General features: G+C 52.6%; 1 protein-coding gene across 2 annotated transcripts in view; it reads right to left on the reverse strand.

The window, feature by feature from the left end:
- Positions 1-15,173, reverse strand: part of LOC102462950 (tubulin-specific chaperone cofactor E-like protein) — a 113,837-nt gene that overhangs the window by 20,558 nt on the left and 78,106 nt on the right. For both annotated transcript variants that reach the window (XM_075909743.1, XM_075909746.1), the window contains 4 exons: positions 14,532-15,142; positions 12,460-13,021; positions 7,067-7,266; positions 746-1,129 (listed from right to left, as the gene is read on the reverse strand). In XM_075909743.1, coding sequence (XP_075765858.1) covers positions 746-1,129; positions 7,067-7,266; positions 12,460-13,021; positions 14,532-15,142 — 1,757 coding nt within the window. The remainder of the gene's footprint in view (positions 1-745; positions 1,130-7,066; positions 7,267-12,459; positions 13,022-14,531; positions 15,143-15,173) is intronic.

Raw genomic sequence — 15,173 nt, forward strand, 5'->3', positions numbered from 1 at the left:
GCCCCACCCCTTCCACACAAGGCCCCGCCCCTTCTGGAAGCATGAAGCTGCCCCTACCCCCCACATTGCCCACGGGCCCAGCAATCCTGTCGGTCCCCCTGCCTTTATCTTCTGTCTGCCCTCAAGCAAATGGCATTGCCAGCCACTGCTTTCCCCACCCCCAAGCAGAGCTTCCGAGAACCTAAAAGGGGAGACGAGCCAGAGACTCCATGAACTCACTAGAGCCTTTGCTTTTGCCAGCTTCCCTGATAAAGAAGGCGCTCCGATACTGCGGTGATGGGCTGAACACAACACCCTAACAGAGCCAGTGGACAGCCTCTCCCCGGCTTACGAACCGGTTACGGACCCAGCAATTGGTTGTAACTTGGTTTGTTCGTAAGTCGGACCCCATAGAGTTACACGCCACCGCGCTGTTCGTAAGCGCGGATCGGGTTCGTAACTCGGGGTCCGCCATTTACGACAGCTTCGGTCGTAAACACGAACGGTTGTAAGTGGACAGTTCGCATCTCGGGGACCGGCTGTAGTCACGGATATTTTCCTAGTGCGGGGAGCAGGGACAACCAGGATTGGAGCCTTTCCACTTTGGAGAATCCCAACCCAGCCCCGTCTCTTGGGGGCCAGATAGTTTCCCTCCTCCCTGTCCTGGTGAACTCTACCCCACCCCTGCCAAAGCCCTAGAAATCAGCCAGTCCGAGGAGCGGCTTGTCCCTTGGGAATTCCTGGAAACCCCCAACTAACGCTTTACCTTGATGGTGTTCCGGTCGCTGATGAGGATCTGCTCCTCGTTGATGTAGAAATACACCGGGGAGATGACGGTGAGGTTGGGCGACGACCACTTGTCGAAGTTGATGATGAGCTGGAAGGAGAAGTCAGGGAGCTTCTGGCAGATGGTGGAGAGGACGAAGGCGCAGTTGGCTGGGAAGTGGAGGATGGCGCCGTCGAAGGTGCGGAACACCCCGCCGCCTGCCGCCAGGCAGTAGGAGCTCTTGGTGCTGAAGCAGCCGCGGACGCCGTTGCGGAGGGCACACTCCTCGTCCGACTTGCACTGCCGGGGGTCGCACTGGATGAGGTTGCGGCGGAAGCAGCGGCAGCGCCGGGTGCAGTCGCTGTTCCAGAACAGCTGCTTGGGCTGAAGAACAAAGCGAGAGGAAAAGCCATTTTACTGTGGTGGGGAATGAACCTGCGAGAAGGCCCATTTCCTGAGCCTCTGGGCTCACATAAAACTGTAGTACTCTAGACGCTCTCAGCACAGCTTCTCACCAGATGTGCTGGCCCAACCTTGTTGCAGCAGTATTCTGGTAATGCCTCGAGGTTCCAGCTGTGATCAGGAGCCAATCATAGGGTTAGAAGGGACCACCAGGGTCACCTAGTCTAACCCCCTGCCAAAATGCAGGATTGTGCTGGGCACTGTACATACACACCGTAAAAGAGAATGCCCCTGAAGAGGTGGCAATCTAAACAGCTCAGATTGACAAAGGGCGGGAAGGAGGAAGGATTATCTCCACTTTGCACTTGGGGAGCTGAGGCCCAGACAGATGGGTGACTTGACCATGGTCATCTGGAGAGACAGTGGCATGAACCCAGATCGCACTATAAGTCAACTGTCCTGGTCTCTGTCAGACCTAGAGAGATTGCATTAGGATCAAAGAAGCGCTCTGCTGCCATCTCCACTGGAAATGTAAATGGCAGCTTGTCAATTTGGACCACACAGGCTCAGCTAAGCTGCACTTCCGGATAGAATTTATGACACACGGTTAACACATCAGCCAGTAGAGGGCAGTGGTGACACGTAGCTGCTAGCCGTAATGTGGCAATCTCCGATCAGAGCATTGATTTATCCCGTCCAATCGCACCCTGAGATGTGGCCAATACCTGATCCTTCGGCACAAAGTGAAAAAAAATCCTATAATGCCAATAGCACAGTATTGTACACAGAGTCTTTGTGGAGCCCGGGCAGTTTCCAATGATGCCCTAAAGCCTGAAACTTAATTAGCCTTTTGCAGAAGCACACACCAGCGATGAATCACCCTGAAATCAGGCAGGCCTTTGAAAAAGTCCATCCGCAGGATCCGCCACTAAGCAGCGCGATTCAGTGGACAAAAGGGCGACCACCAGATAAAAATAATCCAACTTCACTGGAACCTTTGCAAGCTGCAAAAGGAAGGAAATTTGAAGTTGCCGTTTCCACAGCAACCCTCCCCTCTTTCATTCAGGCTTGCCAGGCTATAAATATCCTGTTGACCAACTTTTTGTACAGAACACAAATTGACTGTCTTCAGCCCCTGTATCAGATTCACAGAATAATTGGACGGACGGGCTTGCTTTGCTCCTGATAAGAATTTAGGCACTGCAGATTCTGAAGGAGAAAAACAGCCCTCAAAGGAGGATGGATGAAGACGACGAGTAAACAAGCCAGGCTTTGGGGAAAAGCATCCTGCATTGGGATAATGTTAGCACAACAGACGTGCCGTGGTGGGTTTTTTCCCTCTGTCGAGAAATGCATTCAATCTCTTACAGAGACAGATTTTCAAAGGGTGGATTCCTCCCATGAGCCCACCATTTTCACCCACGCATACATACTTTCGGGCACAATCGGTCTGTATGTGTGGAGTAGTGCCTTGGGCTAAATTCCATCGCCCATGCAAGCAAAGGATGGAATCTAACGCCCTTGCTTGCAAATAAGCTTGAACAACGGCATGCAAAATGGTGTGCTGGGAAGCGATGAGAAAGGTAAGACTTGAGACGGAATGGTGACATTCCTGAAAAGCCAGGATCGAAGAGGCCAGTTTTCAAACTACCCTCTGGTCTACAGCAGAAGTTGTCAACTTGACTGGTTTAGTTACAGTGTGAATCCCCCTCTTGGAGATATTGGAGCTTCTGCCGGCACCAATGTGCGTTACCAGTAAAACTGTGTCTACACTAAAGCTTTTGCTGGTACAAAAATTTCAGGGGGAGGGGGGAATCATTCCCCTATTCAACACTACCAGTTTCTAGGCCTGCCCTTGGGCAGCTAAGCCCACCCCAGTTCTGGACATGCAGCTCAGCAGAGACACATGCTCATCTGACACCCCTGAGCCAGTGGACTCAGTCATTTGATATCCTTGTTCATCAACTTCCTTTAATTAGTGTGAATTAAGCAGAGAACCCAGGAGTCATGACTGCTAGTCCCCCTTCCCTAAGCTCCCTGGCCGTTTCTTCCCTATGTCACTAAGTAACAACATAGAAACGAGGTGGGTGCGGTAATGTCTTTTATTGAACAACTTCCTTTGGTGAGAGACAAGATTTCAAGCTAGGGTGACCACGTGCAGGGCCGGTCCGAGCCATTAGTGCACCCCCGGGAGCACGTCCCCACCCCAGGCACTCGGCGCATGTGTGGCCCCGCCCCCACCCAGTCCGGCAGCACTGCGTGGCACCCCCTACAATGGGGCGCCCCAGGCGGTAGCCTGGTCAGCCTGTAACTTGGGCTGGCTCTGACCACATGTCCCTATTTCCTAGGGACACTCCTGATATTTGGGGCTTTTTCTTATTTAGGCACCTATAACCCCATCCCACCTGTCCTGATTTTTCATGCTCACCATGTGGTCACCCTATGTCAAGCTCTGTATTTACCTGAAAGCTTGTTTATCTCATCGACAGACGTTGGCCCAATAAAAGATATTACCTCACACAACTTTGTCTCTCTCATATACTGGGACTGACTCGCCTTAACACTGCGACACACAAATAACAACATACAACTATCCCTTAACTGGCCTGGCATTCTCAATTACTCTGTGGCTAATGTCCTTCCTTCTCAAGCATCCCTCGTTTTAGTCCCAAAGTGAGGCATTTGCCGCATCAGCTGGATGGCCTCTCCCAGTGACTGTTGAAAATGGTTTTCAGCAGAAATGCAGCACCATGGACCTAAAGGGGCAGTTACTGATATTCAGGGAAGGAATCCCTCTAGGAACTGTGTAGCCCTCATCTGAGGGCTTCCTGTGCCCCGTAGCTGGGTTTGAGCATTTTGAGAAATGCTAACCAACTTCTGGGCCTAACCGAAGCCAAGAAGGAGGAGAACGAGATGTGAGGTGTAAGCGACTGTAAAGCTGTATGGATTAGCAGCATGACAGCAGCAGACCTGTTGCTATGCCATTATCACCACCTCTTTATTACGGTAGAGCCTCGGAGCTCCATCAAGAACCACAATCCTTTTGGTGCTAGACGCTGCACACACACAGAACAAGACAACATTTTTGCATCTAAAGCAAAGGATTTTGGTCAATGAACCTTTCCATGCTGCTAGCTAACAGCAGCAGACGCTTGACTCTTGGCAAGAGACCCTTCTCGGCAGTTCTGACAATCTACAACAGCCTTCTCCACGTCATCCCTCTCCTGCCACATCCTCTTGATTCTTCTCTTTCCTCTGCTGTTTATTGTTTTAACCCTGTGAAATCCATCATGAGATTCAGAGAGCCTGACTCCTGCCTCTCACTTACATCAGTGACAACGAGGAGGAACTCAGTAGAGTTGCCTGGGTTTAAAAAAGGGAGAAATCAGCTACACCGATTCATGCAAATGCTGCTATGCGAATTAAAGTTTCATTATGTTATATTTTTACTGCAAGCTAGACGAAGTTTCAGTCTCATTATTAAAAACGTGTCGTTCCGTTGCAAGGATTAGGCTGATGAATATTACATAACCTGAAGGACTATATGGCTAAATACATTAAGGTTATTAATTATGCTAGGATCCGTCTCTAGATAACGGCAGGGAAACATACTCTGCATTCCTGCTTCACAGCAGTGTAGCTCACACAGGCGAGAAACTGTTAAATGGGCCCACAAATTATTCTCCAGGAAGATTTCACCGTCCCACAGCCCCAGTGGCAGAGAGCAGAACAGAATTCTCATGTTTACACCCAAAGTTTATTGGAGGCCTGTCCAATTAAGAGGCAGCAAGGGGCAGAAGAAATAATAGCAGATGGAAAGTGTTTCCTTTCTCTATTTCTATTCTTATTTAGGAACCATTTGGTTTCCAATTCCGGGAAGAAAACTGCAGAATTTGCACGGTGTGCGCTAAAATGCGGTTTTTTTCCATGAGGAGAGCCCCTGAAAGGCACTTTCATTTAGATACAATATTGCCATCTTCCCAGAAGCTGTTAGCTAAGAGACAGAGAAAAAACAGAAGGTGCTTACTTCAGAAACAAAGGAGGGGAAAACGGGCCTTTTGTGCACAGGGGGACCAATCCACATTTACCCGGAGGCTCAGTTTACAACACTAGGGTGGCACCAAGGGGTCTTGAAGCGACTGGAAATGACACTGAGGTCCCTTTGCTTCCACAAAGTGGTGCAAAGCAGCACCAGGTCCAATGGTCCCTTGAAGCTGCAGGCACACGGCAGTAGCAGAGTCATCTGGTAGCTGCTCCACCTCTCATGCGGCGGAGAGCGTGGTGGGCACCCAGGTCCCCAGGCTGCTGTAACCCGCAGCTGCTCTCCTTGGAACAGGGGGGCAGGAGGAAGGAGAGGTAAGGAGAACGGTGAGGGAGGCACTGAGTCCTGCTGTGTGTGCCAGACTTTCCTGCAGGAACCCGGAGCAGCAGCTCTTGGTGCCACAGGAAGCCTTGAGCCAGCTGGGAGGAGACAGCATCTCCTGGGGGGCTCTCCTTAAGGGCTGAGGCTCCGGGGCGGAGGGGTGTATAGGGTCTCATGGGGGGGAGGGGAGGGCATGGTTCTTGATTTCCTGGCTTTTCTCACTTTGGTTTCCAAAACTCGGGAGAGTTAATAGGGCCTCCGCCCACGGCTATGCACGCGTGTGCAACCTGTGTTTATACCCATTGATTGACACCTGGCACTTTCCAACACCACACAACATCGTCAGACAAAAAAAGTGCGAGCTGGCCTAAGGAGTGCTCAGGGGAGTTTGCAGCCCACACAGAGCCAAGGGGGGGATCTTAAGAACATAAAAACGGCCAGGCTGGGTCAGACCAAAGGTCCGTCTAGCCCAGTGTCCTGTCTGCCGACAGCGGCCACTACCAGATGCCCCAGAGGGAGGGATCACAACAGGGAATCTGCATGTGATCCTCCCCTGTCACCCACTTGCAGAGAAACAGAGGCTAGAGGCACCATCCCTACCCATCCTGGCTAATAGCCATTGATGGACCAAACCTCCATGAATCTATCTAGCTCTTTTTTGAACCCTGTTAAAGTTCTAGCCTTCACCGCATCCTCTGGCAAGGAGTTCCACAAGTTGACCGTGCGCTGAGTGAAGAAAATCTTCCTTGTGTTTGTTTTAAACCTGCTGCCTATTAATTTCATTTGGTGACCCCTAGTTCTTATATTGCGGGAATAAGTAAATCACTTTTCCTTATTCACTTTTTCCACACCAGTCATGGTTTTATAGACCTTTCTCGTATCCCCCCTTCGTCTCCTCTTTTGTAAGATGAAAAGTCCCAGTCTCTTTAATCTCTCTTCACATGGGACCCGTTCCAAACCCCTCATTATTTTTGTTGCCCTTTTCTGAATCTTTTTCTGGCCTTGCTTTGGCCATGGGTAAGTTTTCCAAAGAGAATCCAGACAGGTGGTCATTTAAGAATTGGGTACCCGCTACAGGATCAGGGTCTGGGAGCCCAAGTGCCTGAGGCCACTTTCCGAAGAGATTTGGAGCAGGCCTGCACTCCAGCAAAGGCCTGGCTGCAGCCACGCACTAGCTTTAATCTAGCTACCCCAGACCGGGCTGGCGTAAGCTACGGTTGCTAACGGCCGTCCTGAAGCCAGCATCGGGATGTCCACACTTGCGTGGTACGTGGCAAGGTCTTAGTGCCAATGGGAATCTGGCAGTGGGTTGTTTCTACAGGGGGTAGCTGCACAGGTATGGACCCGCCCCCTGTGTGGATGTGCTGCACTAGTATAAAAAGTGATTTGCACGGGGGAGCAGTTCCCGGCTGATGGGCATCACTTTTTACACTAGTGCAGCACATTTAGCCCTATGGAATCAGGGAGAGAAACCAACTCAGCACTGTCTGAAGAGGAAAAAAGGGGGAACGAAACAAGGGAAGGAGGGAGACGAGGGAAGAAGGGGATGATCCTACCTCGTAATATTTGCCATCTAAGTAGCAGCCGCAGTTGTGGGGGAGGATGCAGCTCTTGCCGTTCAGGACGTACCCAGAATCGCACTGGCAGCCTTCCACGCAGTAATGGTTACAGTCGCTTTTCAGCCGGATGGCGGCGCAGCGGGGCTGGCACACAGTCACACAGCTCTCGTAGTGACTGTTGGGGGGGCAGTTGACAGCTGGAAAGCAAGGCACAGGGCTCAGCCGGCAGGAGAAAACACTTTTGACGGACGGATCGCCCCTCCCCCACAGCAGCGCAGGGCCGCAAGCGTCACTCTCGTGCGAATACGGAACGATAGTGTGGAACGGCAGGTGTTCGCACGGACTCCCTCAGCTACCTAGCCCCCCAACTCCAAGGGCTAAAGAGAAGCAAGACAAAGTTTGGCACATCCAAGGATCGCAAAGCACCTTGCGGACGCTGATGAAGATACATCCCCAGCAGGGTAAGGCACGTTTATCTCAATGTTACAACCGAGGGAAACTGAGGCACAAAGGAAGAAATTGATCAAGGCAAGGAAGAGAATCCAGACAGCTCAGATCTTGGTACTTTTTAGACTATCAGAGACTGATTCCCCAATGCCTTGAGCCCTAGGCATTAAATGTGGATACAGTCTTTCATCTCCACTTGCTAAACACCAAGGGAGAGTGCTGTTCTGCTCTGCTAAGTCACAATTTATATTCCACCCCAGAAAAGGCTGAATTTTACTGGTGAGTGAAGTCATCTTGATATTAGGTTAGCTTCATTTGGGATGGAAGCTGCTGCATTAATGTAAGGTGATCAGCACAGCCCTGGGTTATCGTGAGCCACACTCAGAGCCAGTCTTAGGGGTGGGCAAGCTGGCCAGTCACCTACGGCTGCCATTTTCAAGGGGCCGCTGACAGAGCCAGTCTTAGGGGCGACCTCCCAATTCCTCCCCCCAGGTTTCTCTGGTTACTCCCAGACCCATTGCCTGATACATTTTTGTCCAGTATTTTTTTTTAAACCATCTGTCAACCCTACGGGCGAGCCGGGCAGTCGCCCAGGGCCGCCAATTGGTTAGGACCAACCCCGGCTACACTTAAAACATTTCCGTTTCAACATGAAATCCCGTAAGGCTTCCGTGGTGAGTTCAGCGTTGGGGAGATGGGGTCCCCCTCTGTTTAATCTTTCACCTCTCGAGGGCCAAGCTCCAATCTCAGCTCAGGTGGGAACAGTTGGCCTTCCATCCTTAGCCCTCATTGTACACAGGACAGAAACCATCTCGCATGGCCAGTGGTCTTTGCCTGGGAAAGACTCGTAGGGCTCCGTCTGGCTATGTCAGAGGCCCGCTAGCAGAACTACTACCCCGCTGTATGTCAGCCACGCAAGCGAGAATCCAGCAAAACACATTCACTTAATGTACCGCTTTCTTTTCCTCCTCCTTCTCTATGCTTCTCTGGATTCAAATAGTACCTAGAAACCACAGCCAAGATCGGGGCTCTATTAGTCAAGGCATAATGCACATGCTATGAACCAGTCTCTGCCCCAAAGGCCTTACACTCTTAAAATATAAGACTGAGGAAGAGGAGGGGAAATGGATGGACAGAGAAGTAAGGTGATTAGTCTATGGCCAGAATCAAGACTAGACCCCAAGGCTAACAGAGAGCCAACCTAGCACCTTATCACTAGACTACATTATCTCTCTCCCGTCACCCATGCCGGCCTCTCTCTAGTGTCCCCACCTCTGCATTGCCTCGCCTGCCTTCTGCGCTGTTCAGCTCACAGATACAGAAATGGAAGCCAACCCCAGCTTATGCCGTGCCTAGCTCCAGCCGCCATGAGCACGCCCCGGTGCTCGACAGCATTATGTTTTCAGTCATGACTTTGCGACTAGAAAAAAAAGAACGAATGAAATTTAATTTTAAATCTTGTTAGTGATGAAAATTACTTTTCGTCTGATTTGCCAGATTGTCTGTCTGCTGGAGAGGTTTGCAGCTCCATGTATGAGGGAGTGTAATTGAACGATGCATTGTAATCTTATTGACAATAGCAGGCAGTGTCATTAGAACAAACACATAATCTTCCCCCTCCATATAACTAATCAAATTCTTGTTTAACAAATGAAGAATAGCTGCTGTCTTTTGAACTTTGGAGTTAACCCATTCCCTCCTTGGATGTGCTGCAAGGCGCAAGATGCTCTAAACTGTGTGGCTCCTGACTATTCAACTATGCTCTTTGTGAGTTGTCTGTGGAGTTTGAAGTGGGGCCCTTCAGCATAGATCTTGCATTAAAGGAGTAGTTCAATTAGCAGGCAATAGTAGTAGGCTATCATCAATTGGCCCAGCCAGTGCTTTTTTTGTGATGGTACTGCCTGGTACTCAGTACTGGCATCTCCAGACACAGTACCGGCACCTCTGTACCCAAATGTTCGACAGTCGGCTGGGTCACATGTCTTAAAGGGGCCGTGTGTCTTAAAAGGGCAATGCCGGTTCCTACCCTGTCTTTTTTTTTTTTTGCTCAACAACTTTTCCCCTGGAGTACCGGCACCTTTTTTTTTTTTTTTAAACAGAAAAAGCATTGGGACCAACCATTACAAGTACATCTGTATAGGGGGAGCCAGCTACAATACTCTCATGTCCCTTGTGCAACAGAAGCACCACCTATCTGTATGCGTACCACCCCCTCCTTTGTGATGGTGTCTGAGCAGCTCACAATCATGAATGTATTTATCCTCACAGTACTCCCGAGGACAGCACCATCCCCTTCTTACACTGGTGAAACTGAGGCACACAGAGAATAAGTGACTTGCCCAGGGAGTCTGAGGCAGAGCCAGGAATTAACCCTCCACCTGCTGAGTCCCAGGCTGTGCTCCCTCCATTGGGTCACGCAGAGGAGAACTTCACCACATCCCTGGGCTGTTGCTGAAGCCCTTGGCTAGCTAAGATTGCAGCATGGTCCGGGGACGGCGTTAAAACTCAGCCAGGTTCCTTAGCCACCCGAGCCACGCTCGGACTTTGCTGGGGTGCGACCCTATTGCAAACAGGTCCCCGACAGCTGAACTCGCATGGACAGGATCCCTGGCCCTGTTCACAATACATTTGAGCTACCCGGCAGAGCTGGCTAGACAGTCCTAGCTTGGAGGGACTGGCTTCCAAATAGAGCTGAGCCCCAGCAACTCCCACGGAAGTGCCCACCCCACACGTGCCAGATCCCTGTTGTTAAACACGCCACAAGGCCCAGCTGCAGGTTTTGTGATGTGGTTATCACACAAGAGGCTGCTGGCCCAGCGCACACCACGCAGAACATGGCTGAAAGACGGTCCCCGAGCATGCCAACGTGTTGTGCTTTGAGCCGGCTCGGGAGCAGACCTGAGCAGACAGAAACACAAACCAACAGCCCGTCTACCAACACAGTCACACCGGGGAATCCGGTTATAACTCACTTGCCTGCTAACCCGTTTACAACCATGGCTCTCGACTGTAGCGCTGACTGGACCGTACCTACGTTCCAGACCCAGGAGATGTCTGGTTTAAGTTTTCGTTTGCACCAGACTTTAGCCTATGTTCAAAACACAGCGAAGGGCTAGTGTGCAGTACAGGCTGGAGTGCTGCAATAGGATCCATGTGGGGAGATGCGTTGGTACCAAACCCATGGTCTCGCCATGTGATGGACTGCAGAAGTGGGTTGAACCCCGATTAGGGGTCACTTCTCACAGTTGCATCTGCAGTGTAGACAGGGCTGAATCGAAGGCGGCGGCGTGTGTAGCACCAGGCTGCTAACTCGGTTCTCAGGAGAATAAAAACCCTGTTCTTCCAGACTGGGGAGACCAAGCTAGAAACCTCCTTGCATCAACCCCAATAGGTCGCTAATCCTAGCACCTGAGTAGACTAACATACAAACAATGCCCCTTGACTATTACACCGACAGGCCCAGCATTTCCCAACAAGCCTGGAGAACTACCCAAGGCAAATGTAATTCCTGCCAAGTGCTTAGGAAACCAACCGATTTAGTGGCTGCCCCATACTTCATCCTCCCACAACTCCATTTCCTTTATGAATATGTTGACATGAGAGATAATCTCCCATGACGCTGGCACTCATCTCTTTCACGCTGAGTTGTTTGTTGAGCTATTTTTCTTCCCTGTCTCTTGTCACTAGTCCCATTCAAGCCATTATTTTGGGGTTTGTCATTATTATGGGACCTAACCCTGGTGGTTCTCCTTAAGACTCCCCCGAGTGTCCGGGATTCCTCATCTCCATGCTCACCACCTCTCCACCTCAAAAGCCAGACAGCAAGGCGCTTCTATTCATCCCCCGTGACAACACCATCCGCGCATCTCAGAACGTTCCAAAACATTTCCTGTTCTACAGAGGAGACGTTCTACACCACAGGCCAGTGAGGAAGCTGGAAAGGGAACTCAGGTGTCCTGGTTCCCAGTTCTGTGCCCTACCCACTGGGAAACACTGTCTCGCAAGACTCAACCCTGCACAGCGGTATCTAGGGGTTCTCACAACCACACTTTTGGTGGCCTCAGAGGACAGCCACCACCTCTTTCTGGTGGCTGCTCTGACCACTTTTCCCAAAATCCCTAATTAACGTTGGGAAAAGAAAACAGGCACATGTCTGTGTCCAAATCATTGTGATTTTTTTGTGTAGGGTTGTGGGTTTGGGGTTTTAGGCAAACTCACACAGAATGTACACTTGTCTCTATGTGTTACTGGACTGAAACAGACACTACCACAAATCAGGCGCTTTGCATGTGTTGTCTTTTGTTGTTGTTTCTTCTGTCTTTTTTTTGGGGGGGGAGGAGGTTGCTTTTTCCTTGCGTCTGCTGCTGTGAAGAGTGATAGCTATGTGATGGCTAATATCGCTTTTCACAGATGCAGACTTGCTAGCTGGCTGGGAGGCCCTGGAGAGCAGAATTAACGCACACGCCAATATCCCTTTTCACACCAGATTTACTCAGCCGTGGCAAGCTGGGGAGGCGGGGAGGGAGGCAGGAAGGGCCAGGGGCAATGGGAGCAGGCGGGTGGCAAGCCCAGGTCATTGATGCAGCAGGGGTCGGAGCCATGGGGGATCCTGGGGCCAGAGCCCATATAGCAGGAGCCAGGACCCTCAGGTCGGGGTCTGGAGATGGAGCCTGTTCCTGTGAGGCTGGAGCCCCACAATCAGAGCCTGCCACCCACCACCCCAAGGCAGAAGCTGGAAGCAGGAGGCCCACCACCCCCAGGACGGTGGGGAACTCACACTGGCTGCCTGCTCCTCCAAGGTTTGTGGCCCCAGGAGGAGACGGGGCCCCGCTCCGGCTGGCAGCCCACGGGGAGGGTGAAACCAGCTGAGGATCTCGCCCAGAAGCAGACGCTCCCCCAACCGATTCAGAGGGACAAAGGGAGAAGGGGGAGGTTCTGCTCACAGCATGAGGTGAAGTTCCTCCAGCCGGTGATGGCTATTCCCTGGGTCTGGCAGGTGCTGGCATAATTCTGCAGCCAGCTGCAGGCGGTTTGGACAGCTCCCCCATCGATGCAGGTGTCGAAGAGGCAGTTCTTGTAGAAGAAGCCGGGGTGGACTTTACTGTGGCACTTGCCGAAGACGCTGCTCTTGCTGGGGATCAGGCTGCACAGCTGCTGGGGTTTCCAGAACCCTTCCACCTTACTGCAGGTGGGACACCGGTCTCCACAGCCCACCTGGCAGAAGGTGTCCCGCTTCACCCAGCTCTGCCCGAAGTCGTTGACGCTGGAGGCCGCCAGCCCGGCGGACGTCTCCAGCTCGTCGCTGGGATCGCCGTTGTAGCGGCCGCAGAGGCCATAGGTGTTGTTCTGGAGGCTCCGCGGGACGGTGATGGAGAGGAAGGTCTTCCAGTCATAGACCACCTTCAGCCCGAAGTCGCTCTCCACCACGATGTGGAAGCCGAAGGCGAAAATGTTCACCTTCCCTTGGCCCAGCTTCAAGGGCAGGTACAGACGCTCGTTGTTAATCTGCAAGGACACAGGAGAGATTACTGATCCGCGAGGACTCAAAGGCAGGATGCAGGGATGCCATTTGTTTTAGGAGAGGCACCTCGTTTGTGGGCCAGGCGTGGATTGTGATGCAGCTCTCAGAAGAAGAAAGCAATAATAATTATAACGACTGTAGCCTGGATGAAGCCCTGGAGGAGGCTATATTTTACCTCCACGCTTTTTCCGGACTGGGCTTCCCTATTCCACCCTGCATGCTGTTTGTGAGCACCTCTGTACCAGGACTGGGGTAAACGGTGCCAAGAAACCAGCTACGCAACAGGGATGTCTGTACTGGAGTCACAGGGTGCGACTGCCACTCGAGTAGACGGACCTGAGCTAGCTTTGATCTAGCCACCTCGAGTGCCTGAGCAGTGAAGCTACAGTAGAACAAGCCTGCCTAGACCCCAGGGAACGACGCAGGTGGCTAACTCATGCTGAATCAGTTGCTGCTGCCGCTTCACTGCACTGGTACCCAACGTAGCCGTATTAAAATTAGCTCATAAGAACGGCCAGACTGGGTCAGACCAATGGTCCATCTACCCAGTGTCCTGTCGGCTGGCAGTGGCCAATACCAGGTGCCCCAGAGGGAGGGAACACAACAGGGATCCCTCCCCTGCCTGTTCCCAGCTTCTGCCCAACAAAGGCTAGAGACACCCTCCTGGCCCATCCAGGCTGCGCTTTGAACTTCGACGTGTGGACAAAACCCCAGTTACCCAACAAGTCCTCCCTCCTCGTGCAGCGCCCGAGTGGAATCCCCCTGTGCGTGGGAAACGCTTGGATAGCTTGTGGGCGTGGGCCCTCCAAGGTCACTTGCTGGGGCTTTACCCTTCCAGAGAGCACGGCTACAAACAGCAGCACTGGAATCATTTTCGGGAGGGGGGGTGCTGAGCTGTGTCCCCCCCGACTGCCCACGCCCCTCCCTGCCCCAGGCTGGGACCACATCTGGAGGTGGCTGCAGAGTCCTAGGCACCGGCCAAGAGCAGAGCCCCAGGCCCAGCGGACAGGACCCCAGATGGCAGCAGGGCCGGTGGCTAGGACGCTGGGTGGCAGCGGGTGCAGGTTGACAGCCAGGACCCCAGCTCAGGGCTAGAAGTGGAGATTCCAGGTACAAAACCTGAGGTGCTGCAGCGCCTCCTTGCACCGTTACTCCCCGCAGCTACGGGCACAAACACGTCACTGTCTCTGGAAAGCGATGGCGGCGGCACCGGTGAAAACAGAAGGCCCCTTAAGGAAGTGAAGGCAACAGGCAACTTCCCGAAACGGGCAGCCGAGCATGCGCAGATAGGAACGATAGGAATTGTGGAGACAGGATGCGTGTGGGATGCAAGAGCTGCAGGGGACTTCAGACCATCAGTGAGGATCTACCAAAACTTTACAGCTTAGCCTCAACTCCTGCCCTGGCCCCCGTTAGCTGGCCGCGTGTACTGTGCTCAGCTGAGTCCCGCCTGCTGCCTGCCCCACCACCCCTCTCCCCGCCCAGCCGACTCACCAGCACGGTGTACTTGTAGGCCCGATGGATGACTATGTTGTAATTGAAGACGTTCACCTCAACTTGTTTCACCCACAGGGCCAGGGACGGGTCCCGATCCTCATTCTTGGCCGTGACAGTGAACAGTGGGAAAGTATCCGACCTCTCCACCCGCTGCCTGGAGATGGTCGTGCAAAGGACCAGAGGGCAGCTGCTCTGAAAGTCGAACGAGAACCCGTCGAAGGTCAAGTAGTGGCCGTAGCCGGAGACGATGCAGGAGGCGTCCGTGCGGGGCTGGCAGGAGTAGAGCCCGTTTTCCTCCAGGCAGTATTCGTCGTCCTTGCAGGAGATGTTCTCGCAGTGCACGCTGTTGTCGGACCCGTTGCAGTAGCAGAAGAACTGGCAGTCGATGTCCATCCAGAAGGTTTGGTTGGTGAAAAGCTGGTGCCCCTCAAAACTGCAGCCACACTCGCTCCTGGGGACGCACTGGGCACCTTGAAAGGCAAAGCCCTCGTCGCACTGGCAGCCCTCCGTGCAGGTGTCCACGCAGACGGGGCCGATGACCAGGGCTTCGCAGGTCTCCATGCAGGTCATGCACTCCTCGAAGTGGCTGTTCTCGGGGCACTGGAGAGCTGGAGGCAATGAGCACAGGCAGCGTCAGCG

The sequence above is a fragment of the Pelodiscus sinensis genome, chromosome 26 (genome assembly GCF_049634645.1).
Source record: "Pelodiscus sinensis isolate JC-2024 chromosome 26, ASM4963464v1, whole genome shotgun sequence".
NCBI lineage: Eukaryota > Metazoa > Chordata > Testudines > Trionychidae > Pelodiscus > Pelodiscus sinensis.